Source organism: Diuraphis noxia, unplaced genomic scaffold (assembly GCF_037042655.1).
Source record: "Diuraphis noxia isolate RWA-SAM2 unplaced genomic scaffold, SU_Dnox_SAM2 contig0005, whole genome shotgun sequence".
Lineage (NCBI taxonomy): Eukaryota > Metazoa > Arthropoda > Insecta > Hemiptera > Aphididae > Diuraphis > Diuraphis noxia.
Window position 1 is genome coordinate 25,815,198 of NW_028301715.1, and position 12,400 is coordinate 25,827,597.

The window sequence follows — 12,400 nt, forward strand, 5'->3', positions numbered from 1 at the left end:
CCCGGCCACTCGCCGTAAACGTGAACGCACGACGCGACGTATGCTATTATACGAGCGGACGGCGAGGCGAGTTTTTGTGCGGCCGATGAGGAAGTGCAGCAGGAGCGCGCGAGGGGATCGTGCCCGACGCGTTGTTAAATGGGTTTTAATATCGTCGTCGTCGTCGTAGACCACCGCTCCGCCGCTAAATACCCTACGTCACTCATTCCATCGTCGACGGGTACTGATTTCCCGCGCGCGCGCCCCTCCACCAATCGGAACGCGGCCGAGGCGGTGCCCGGCGGACGCCCATCTCGACGGGCGGCGGTGACGGTGGTCGGCGCTGCTGCCGCCGTCGACGTGGTGCGCCGCCTGCCACTCGCAGTCCGTCGCGCACACCGTGTCCAACCGCGCCGCAACGCATCGTCGCACGCACACGCAAGCGCGTTCAACGATTTATTATATTTCTTTTTTATAATAATTAATATTATTGGTATACACTCATCGTGCGGACGCGGAACATAACGTAAATAAGAACGATTGTAAAAATATTATATTATTGATAAAATATCGAAAATTAATTTTTATTGCCGCATGCAAGGTTCAGTCATCATACTTGCGCACCAGGGTCGCGAATTCGATGCGACAATACGGGACCGCTCCAGACGTCGTCGTAGTCTCCGAAATGCGCCGATCGCGTTGTTAACACCGCTTTCGCAAAACGATAGCAAGATCCACCTGTACAACATATACAATCGTAGATCTTAAAACGATCGCGATCGCTCGTTCATCGCGGCTATAATATTATATACCTACTCTCCGTCGAGATTTGTAGTTTTTTGTTCGCACTGCTAACGGCGGTCATCTGAACGGAATTCATCGTTGCGGCCGTCAACATGGTCGACGAGACCAAATGTAGTTCAATCGAAGACGGTACGACCACGGACGAGGATCGGGACGTCCGAGTCGATTCCGGCGGATCGGACGAGGAGCTTTGCATGGACGAAGAAGATGAGGAAGATGTATCGTCGCCAACTTCAGCGGCGCCCGGCGCCCTGACGTTCGGCATATCTCGCCTGTTGGCCGGCGGCGGAGGCGGTCGCGGTGCAGACGATCTGGCGTCCAAACATTCGGTGTCCTGCACCGGTATGACGGCAGCCGCCGTCTCCGGTCCCGCGGAGGCGCTCGCCTCGCTTTACGCAGCCGGCCATCACCACGCGGCCGTCTTCGGGCTTCATCACCACCTGCACCAACAACAGCACATGGCCGCTGCTGCGGCCGCTGCGCACCAGGCGGCCGCTGCAGCCGCCGCTGCGTCCAACAAGCCAACCGACGACAAGACGTACTTGCAGTACTCCGGAGCAGCGGGCGTCATTAAGGTTCCAGCGCACCGGCCGCACCCGTCCAACGGCGGCGGTGGTGCACCGGGTCCTATGCAGTCACCTTGGGCCGCTGCTGCAGCCATCGACCCTGTATCGTTCATGCAGCGCAATGCTTTCCTGTTCGCCGCCGACAAGAACCGACTGGCAGCGGGTACGTAATTTTTCTTACATAATAATGTTTACCTTATCATAGTGTTAACGTAGGTTAACCATTTACCATTTAGATACAAAGCATTGTAACATTGCACACTTAAATTATACTATATATTTTATAATGTTGCTTAATTTTTAAACTGCGGTATAAAGATGGTTTGTAGACGCAGTAGGTAACTGGGATAAGATTAGCTATTATTGGTCGGTCCACTTGGTATACCCCAAATTTAGAAGATTTACTTCTAACTGTATGTAGGTACTAGAATATTGTACAAACCAACTTATCGAGTCTGAAAAATTAAATCTTGTAACCAAAGTCTATTTTCCCCTCGATTCGTGTTTTTCATTTAAAAGTGATAAATTTGACACCTGCAGGCTGCAGTCTCTCCGAATAAAATAACTTAAAACATAAAACCGAAAAAACCGTATTATAGCTATACCTAAGTACATTTATTTATTTATAATATTCAATTTACAAGAAATTTACATAATAAAATAAATATATATGTTTAATGCCGTTAACACTGCTAGTTAAAGTCTTATCGGAGTTTTCTTACATATGTAGGTAAATTATGTACCTAATATATAAAAGTATACAAACGTACATTATACATTTTGTCATTATCAATATGGACTTTTTCATTTTTAACTCTAGATTTAGTTAATTCAGTTTTTTAGTAATATACCTACGTAAGTACAACAGTTAGATCAATTAATACTATGTTTATTGTGACAACTTAATATAAGTATAAGTATAATTATGCCACTTTCACGACGGTATAATATAGTTTATACGTGTATACCGACATTTTGTAATACGTCATAGGTATTACTTAGATATACGTGGATAATATAATTATTTTAAATTTAATTTTACAATATAAATCTACTTTCTCTGACTCACAATAATAATAATTAACGAATGAAAAAAATCAAATGTTCGTGAAGCTTCATATCATATAGATGATAAGTAACTATTGCTATAATAACATAATATGTAACTATACCAATATTCGCGTATATACATTATAGAATAAGTGTATTATTACCTCTGTTACCTACTTATTTATGTAGTAGAGCATGTTATGTACAAATAAAATTGTATAGAAATTATTTTAATAAAACCTTGTTAAACGTATTATAATTGCATCACTTACAAAACCCTTTCGTACGAACATATATAAGTACATGCATAATATATTATAGGTAAGTACCTACAAATTATTCTGCACAGTGCACATTTATATGTAGGCATGTTATACGCGTGTTCTCATTACTCGTTCTCAACACGTTTCTGTGCTATAGGTACACGAGAGCATAACGAGCATAGCAAGAACATCTCGTTTTGGCTTAATTAATTTACATGCCGTTAATCATTTTTTATACTTTGCGTGCGCGCGATCATATTATAGTCTGAATCTAATTATAATCAGTCAGTTAGCGTATTATTTTTCAAAATCATTTTGTATGGGTCGACAATGTCATAACTGAGCGTACACCTATATTAGATTACATAGAATATTATAAAATTGTATTGGTATGACACATATATTAATATAATAACAGTTATCGGTTAAACTTCGAGGCAGTAGATTATTTTTGGTTTTATATACGTCATAGACTAAATTAAGGCTATATATAATTATAACGAGTAAAAAACATTCATGGTTTTTTTTTTATTTATAAAAATCAACTAATTTAATTAAAGTATTGTATATACAATAGGTATAGTTATATAGATTCTATATTATATTATTTACAGAGCGAGGCATTGCGGTTTTTCATTTTTCCCACATTGTATATATAACGCGCATACCTACAATGGTCAACGGAAAATTTAAAAATGCAAGAGCGCTCAGTGCTCAACCTATTTAAAAGTATTCATATTTATGTAGGTATATAGTTACTTATATATATATATATATATATATATATATATATAATAACGATTTTCTTAACGCAATTTATAGCTAAACATTTCAAAACGATACAACAAAACACAAGTTTCTTCCCGCTCTTCATTCTTATTGTAGATATAATCCAATCAGAGTAATAGCCGTGTACTTAGTTTTGAAGCCGTGACTAATTATTTTAGACGCGGATTCTATAAAACGCAATTTTCTTTTAATGATCGCAGTTACAGTATATAGTTAAATATTATAACACTTTAGAACTTCATCGCTGTTGTTATATTAATTTCCTTTATTCGCGTATTTTTTTGCGTTTAACTACGCGGCGTTGGAATTATATAAGAAATATTTTCCACTACCTTGATATCGCACCCCGAAAGTTATTATATTAATTATTAGTGTGTTTTAAATAGTCTCAAGCTTTGACTTTTTTTTCAATTTTTATAAGTGAATGTTGTAATGATAATACTGCTATACAATTTCACCGAAAGTTATTTAATTTCAACCATATTTCCAAAACGAAAAATCGTTTTATGTTTAAGCAACGACTGGCAATTTAGTTGACATGAATCTACATATTATTTTATATATATTTTAAACACTATCCCGACATACTACTATTTATATATGTATATAATTATAATTAAATTTACCATATTTGAATTCTCGTGTATTTTTAGTTAAATTATATTTCATACATTATACTGTTCTGAGTATTTATTTTATTCTATAATTAATTATTACTGCAGGCGTTTGAAATGCATCAGCTGCAGACCCAAGCTGTATCAGTGGTATACCATGCAGTAGCGATACCTGCTCAATGTAACAATTTTTTTTTAACTGGCCTAAACTTTATACATTATAACGTGTTTACATCTGATGCCTATATATTATACATAAATAATAAAATAGAGTTAAAAACACAAGTTAATACCATACGCATAATATTCGGATTAATAGTTGAGTACGTTGAATAATTCACATATATTACATGTTTGTTCGTCTACATAGTTATGTAGTACACTATACTTATTGAAATTATATTAACACAACGTGTAACTTTCGTTGGAAAATTATAATATAAGTAGATATACAAATATATATATATTTATGTCTAAAACACGTTTTCAGTGTTCAGCAGTGCTACTAAAAGTCATTTACGCTAAAAACCTGCTACTTATAATTATCATATAAGGCTGCAGCTATGTAGCTTATAGCGAATGTAGATTTAAAACGTTTATTTCTTATCTTTTTTTTTTACGAAATTCTAGTAGTGTTCTGGTTAATTAACGTAAATTGTAAGTTTTGATAGCTTCGTGAACCACATTTCCAATTTTTTTTTTTTTTTTGTATGACCAATTGCCATAATTTATTCTACATACGTTCTAATTAATCTTTATTAGTTATGCATACCTATATGCTTATAAAGTTATAATCCATACATTTCACTAAAAATTAAAGTAGAAATATTATTTTTTAAATATATTTTATTTATTTGTCATAAACGTTTTACTATTAATATGACATGCCTATACTTATAAATATGATCATATTGGAATAATATATTACAAGATGCTAACAGGTATTTTTAATATGATCTCGTATGTATGTATGATGTATGTGGCTATATATACATATAAATGAAATATTTTCTTTCATAAATATATATCATTTTGAAAACTGACTCAAAAACGCTTCGAGGACGATCGCGTGTTATTGACTACCGAATTACTCGACAAACGGAATTCTGAGTAACACCGGTAAATGAATAAACACTATAAACGCATGTATACTTAGCTACTATTATATAAACTATAATATTATAGTCTATCTACAGTTCGGACATAATTACAAGGCAATATATCTTTCACCGACAGGCAGACAGATCAAAAATATGATTCTTTTTGTCTGTATGTATAATTTACACAATATGTGTAGGTAGGTACCTAAACAGACACATTTACCGAGTATAAAAATATTAATATAGTAATGTATTAGTTGGTGAGTATATTACATTTATAATTTTTAAGAGCATAAAAAATTATATATCACCTTGAAACGTAATGATTGTTAAGGTGTAATTGTTCTGTATAGTTTCTATACGTGTATCGATATATTATTTAAAAATAATCATTTCTTATAAAACAAATATTATTTTATCTACCTGTCTGTATATATGTAGATAACTTAAATAGGGTTCATTGTTACCACGTTATGTTTGTTTAAAAAATGTGAATAAATATATTTCGTTTTCGTGTACATAATATAAGGCACCTATATATAACTCAAATACATGTGCAGTCTAGAACCTATAAACGATACGTTATAGGTATAATTAATTAATTATTAATCATAAAGGAAGAAAAAAATAAGCAAATTAACCGTTCATTATTCATATATTATATTTAATATATTTTTGGTGTTTACTTCAACAAACATTTTCTATCCATCAAAAATACGTTATTTATATTGTTATTTAGTATTTACTCTAATATAGATACACAGTAATATGTATATGTCCTAATACACTATAGGTAGAGCATAATAATATTTAAATAGTTTTCAAAAACTACAATCAACAGGTTATGTTTATTATTAAACATGGTTATTGAAACGCATTATTAATGCAGTAAAAAAGTACTAAGACAAATAATTATTAATTAGTATAATCATTATGTAATAATTAATTGTTTCAACATTATATTTACAAACATTATGTATACATTATATATATATATATATATATATTAATAATATACTTCGAATTTTCAATAATTAAATTTGTATCTTTATATATTATAACATACAATATAATATATTCGATGTTCGATTTTTGCAGTCTACTTCATTATTTTAATCTAACTTAACCTTGTGAGTAAGTTAATTTACTTCTGAGGTGCCATTAGTTTTAGTACATTTACCATGTACCAAATTTATCCATTGTTCTAGATAACAGATTATAAATATATTAACCTTTAAAAAAAAAAGGTTAACTTATTTGTTATTCCGTTATATTTATTTATTTATTGCTATTTTCGTTTAATTGATCATCGTTTTTTAAGCATTTCTTATTTTTATTTTAGCCATTTTTGTTTCGTGGTTATGTTAATTAGTGATGAACTGATGACTTATAAGACGTAATGCGAGTTGTATAAAATATCTGAAAACAAGTTAATGACCGAATCATTAAAATATTTAATATTTTAATGTATAAACATTTGAATAGATTATATTTATGTATAGATTTACATTTAAATGTCTATAATATAAGCCATCATTAAATATGTCTATTTACCGTTATTTATAATGTGTTTGCGGGCGCTGCAGTAATAGTTCCTATGTTATAATAATTATTAATGGTATATATATATTAGGTATAATATAGCAATCATTTAAAGTCATCGATTAGTGCAAATTTAAATGCGTTTAAAATTTCAATTTAACGTTTATTATAAATAATTTTTTATTGACAATTAACAACATACCCGGTTTACCATGTAATTTGGTAGATATAGTTTTTTATTATTATTTTTTCTTTCTTTCCGACACGTATAATTTATGCGTGAGTCGCTGTGGCGACAATCCCTAAAACGACCACATTTTCATACATGCTTCACCGTATTAAGCTTGTGTATGAATTAACTTAAATTGACTGTACCATTTTTAATGAAAAAAATTTTTTTTTAATTTAAACGTATTTCGCGTGCGTCCGCGTGTAGGATCTCGTTATTGTTACTGCACCTGCCCTGCGGGGAACGACCTAAAAAAACGTATGGTCACAACCAGACGCGTGCGAGTTCGCCGTTTGCTCACAGGTACCAAATATTCCGTTTCAAATACATATATTATATACGCAGTGTAAAATATTAAATTCATCGATTCTAAATTCGCACGTGAAGTGATAAAAAAAAACAGCTGCGAAAATACCTAATATGTAAGAAAACCAGACTATAGTGTGCATGCAGATTAGTGATTAATGACTGCGAATAATAGAACCGTTCAACCGTATTATAGGTATACGTATTATCTGACTATATCATACGAGAAAAGACCACAGATATATGAAATTATTCAGTGTAATTCTTTTAATAACTTTACGCTTGTAATATTATATCTATAACGCTATGGTATCGTTGTAATTTTTAAAAATGTTAAGTTATGGATGATTTTCTTCTCGGAAAGCTTAAAATATAATATAATAAATATGATTTATGATTGGCATGTATAATATTAGCTATACCTATATGTATATTTAATATTAATTGCACTCTTATGAGACCACCATCAACTTTAAATTTTTTTACGATAAGCAATTATTTGGTTTACTTTTTCATACACTGTAAATATCGAATATAAAATACATATTTTTAGGATAATGAGTGTTTATAGATACTGATGATAAATAAAATGAAGTGTTACGGAATAAAACCCACAAAATGTTTGTAATTCTGCACCATTTAAAAATTATAATAAAAAGAATTCGTTCCAGCGAGAGAACATTCCGTGGCCCAACGAAAATCTGTTCTGTGCATTTACACATGATACTTGACCATAATGAAACCGGTTTCGAGGTGAGATGTGCAGAATCGTCATGTTCTCTCACTAGACAGATAGTAAACATTTAGGTATTTATGTGTATAATATATTATACATTTTATCATAGTTTAATATACAGAGTGTAACAGAAAGACCTGACAAAAAAAAAATATATATATGGTAATTCATCGTATGATAAAAATTGTTGATATTATATGATAAGTAAATAATTTTTAGAAATATACTCATGTCAGCAAATTATCAAAAATCATTATTTTTAAAAAAGTTATTGCGTTCCAAATTAATTTAACCAAACAAATTTAAAAAAATAAACATCTCGACTTAGATAAATCATTTTACCATCAAAATTGTTTTTAAAATCTGATTCGTAAATATGCTTTTTTTAATTTATCCAAACGATTTTTTATTAAATTACATTTTTTTTTTCAATACTAAAAAAACATAAAAAAAATTTACTATACATGTAGCGATGGGTGACTTAATGAAGAACAAAAAAATATTAATTTGAAGAAAAGTTATTCCAAAAGTCAGTTCTATCTGTCACATCTTGAATATTTCCAAATCAAAACTTTTCAGCAAAATAGTTAATGGAGGAAAATAAGAGGAAAATTTAATATGAACTAATTGCTAGTAATAATACTTATCTTAAACTTTTCTGAAAATGCCTGATAAAAGTCAATGCTTCTTTTGAAAATGTTAGTGTTTGCTATCATAAGAATCACTCTGTATGTATTTATGTTTAGACTATACGTCATTTAGTATGTAGGTACATTAAATAATGTCGTGGCTAAATATTTATATATTTATTCCAATTCGTACAACACTTGTTAAGAATACTCAAACAGACGTGTTCCATTGGTCAACCTCGTGGTGAGCTTGGTATATAATATAAATGTATGTGTGTGTTTAGACTAAAATATATACACCGTGTGTATAATATTATACTATCCATTATAATATAGGCGAGGCGTCTTTCTATCTTGTTCTAAACACATAACATACTTATATATGTATATAAACAGCATGAACCTGTCTGGTTTCCCATTCGAAACGCATCCATCAACTTCGGTTCGCCCGGAGATAACCGTTTATAATCGTTGTTTACGACGGTTTAAAAATGATATTTCAGTATTATGCGCACTTATCGCCGTTTATATATTTTTTACTCGTGTAGATATTACCTATATAAAAGGACGTGGGGTATTTTATTTTATTTTTTATTTTATCGACGTTTTATACGCACCCGCGAATCCGAGAAGTGTGACTTGGAGTGCAACCTGCACGCGGTGAAGCCGCAGAGTAGCATTTATAATATTTATATATATCTTCGTTTTTCGTAACCCGCATCCTTTTCATATACATATACATGTATAATGTACACACATACACACACACACCTATGTATATATATATATATATATATATACATACGTAATAAATGTTTACCGTATCCAAAACACGTATAAAATCAAAAATATATACCTTTTCCGACTGGCAATTTAAACGTTGTGGTTTTAAACGATCGACAGAATATGAAATGTACTACCTATAAACGTTGTGTATGGTAGGCTCACTGGATAATATGTATAAAGTTTAGAACATGATTAAAATATTTTACTTTTTTTTTGTAATGCTGGATCAAGATTACTATTTTTTCGTAATAAACGTAGAACCACACCGTTTGTAAAAAAATTGACAAAATGACAACATTGCATACAATTCCTATTGTATTCCAATGAACGATTAAAAGTGTGAAATCGTGTTAAAAAAAAAAATTCGGAATCGTATTCCTTCCTGTTAATTAATGGTAAATCAAAGTTAATTAAAAATATTATATCACTGCAGTGCTTAATTGCTTTGTAATTCGTTAGTATACTGACCGCGTATGATCTAACACGAAACTAATACCTACACATATTTATATATATATACATATATAGTAGCGATATGCAATATCTATTTTTATTTTTATTTATATATTATTTTGTATTAATCAAAATTATGATAATCAAAATACACATTTTCATGCATCACTGTTGAAATAAATTTTATTTGACTTTTGATTTATCTATTTATCTACCCACGCGTTTTAAACATATTTCATCTGTGGTTTTCTTGGAAATCACTGCCAAGATTTTTTTTAAGATGATGGATGGGACATAAACTGCAGTTCAAACAGTATATATATTATATATATATATACCGTACGTGAGCTTATTGATGTGAAAAAAAAATAAAAGCAACGCGTTTTTGGCGCAGAATATTATGAACCCTGCTGCACACTCACCCTCTTATTCTAGCAGGGTAGTTTTTTCCTTTTCTTCTTTTATCGAACGTTTTCAACATTTTTAGAAGTCAGTAAAACATACCAACACTATATTACACTTTTACTCATGCATATATCCCCCAATACAGGTAAATTTCATCATGACGATTTTGGGCGTTCCGTTATTCATGTTTATAATAATATTAGATATATGTACAGTATTATTTACGCAAGCTTAACCACGATATCTATTTAATTCGAGTATAAAATATAATGAAATAATGACGGTATATGATTATTTCGTTTAAGTATAATATAAATGAATACAATTTAAAAAAAAAAAACCAATAATAAATATATTTTAAGTATGATTGATTTCTTACGTGTAACATGTACATATATATAAGTACCATATACCAATATCACTCGAATACGTGATTGTACAACTGGAAATATTTGAATACGTGTATAAAATATTAATTTTTAATATTATGGCAATATTTTCAATTCGATAAATACATAATAAAATGGCCATGAACCTATGTATATATGTATATATATACTCGTATAGACATTTATATATGTATTCAAGTAGGTACCAGTAATACAATTAATGGATATAGTACCTTGCGTTTGTCGGTAAATAATATGCATGGTACGTGTATATAATGTTGTGTGCACCTATGGAACGATGAAATCCAAAGTGTGTTATTACATCATGAAATTATTTTTGTAATATCATTATATTCGAAATATAAACACGAAATGTATTCATTTCGTTTAAAAATATGATGGAAAAGCAACACAAGAACGTTCAAAATTGTATAGAAAACGTGCCACGGTAATTTAATTCAAGGAGAATTGTATATTTATAATTAATAATAATATCATATAATACCTAGGTACCTATAGAAATAAAATAATATTATAATAAGTACATATTATGTTGGTTCTTTCGATATTATTAGTTATATTAATTTTTTATATATTTTTACACATAAAATAGATTTATCTAGATTTTTATAAATTGAGGAAAGTACTTTGAACACAGATTAAAAATAACGTTTGACTAAAGAAAATTTTTCACATTTATATTTCATTGATTAAAGCGTTTTAATTTTAAAATGTCTGTAATAAAATAAAATAAAAATGAACTCTTCGGGAAAGGGTAAGGTACTTATAAATAAATTATATACATAATAAGAAGGGAAGACTGTTTATAAATGCTGTCTGGTAAGTATAATTAAATATACTAAATACCTTATAAATAGCACATATATATTATAATACAATTGAGTATCAAGTATGTAGCTATATAACAATCTATGGTGTATAGTATATACATCATTGTATTGGCTCAACATATATCCAGATTGCGTTTATACCATATTATAATTTTCATATACACAGTTATATATTGAATGTTTTTAGTCCGAAGGTTGTAAGAGGGGTTAATTACTTGATCCCGGGGAATTACTTAAGCTTTTAAAAATTATTTAACGATTTTTTTCGAACAAGAGCAAAGGCTAGAAATACTTTATTAAATATACATAATATAACCTAATTAAAACCCACCGATATAAAACCGTTCTCGTTCACCAACCATGTTACTACCCTAATATAATCAATTTCATTCTCAACGTTATTAGCCTAATTCTTGATGTAATTAAGAATAATGATGCTATTAATCAATATGATATATAAATCGATCGTAATCTATTCATGTTATTTCTCTCATACTATATTCATATATTTTCAGATAATTTTTTTTGTGGAAAATTATTGTTATTTTTATTGTTATAAAACCCATTAACGTTAAAAAAAAAAATCCTAAACCCAAGCATGAGAACTAGGTAGGCAATAATAATGTTTCTAATTAAGTTTTCCATTTGTGGCTATTGATGATTTCATATTTCGTTTTCTCTGAGAAAACAAAAACTAATTAAATAATAAATAGTTAGGTATATTTCATATTCAAGGATCTGCAGTGACTTGTCATTGATCTCAACTAATAATTTAATTATCTTAATTTAATGCCACACTCCTGCACAATGAAGCTCAACCCATTACTCCTGTTTCTGTTTTTTTAAATTATTTTAGTTTTTAACTAATTGACATAAGTCTTTTAAAGAAATCAATATCAATTAGCAAAT

At 30.4% G+C, this 12,400-nt stretch overlaps 1 protein-coding gene across 1 annotated transcript in view; it reads left to right on the top strand.

Annotated features, from left to right (window-relative positions):
• The first annotated feature begins 349 nt into the window (after positions 1-349).
• Positions 350-12,400, top strand: part of LOC149055130 (uncharacterized) — a 50,450-nt gene continuing 38,399 nt past the window's right edge. Inside the window, exon 1 of the mRNA XM_089229301.1 lies at positions 350-1,512. Within this exon, the coding sequence (XP_089085427.1) occupies positions 876-1,512 (637 nt within the window). The 5' untranslated portion in view covers positions 350-875. The remainder of the gene's footprint in view (positions 1,513-12,400) is intronic.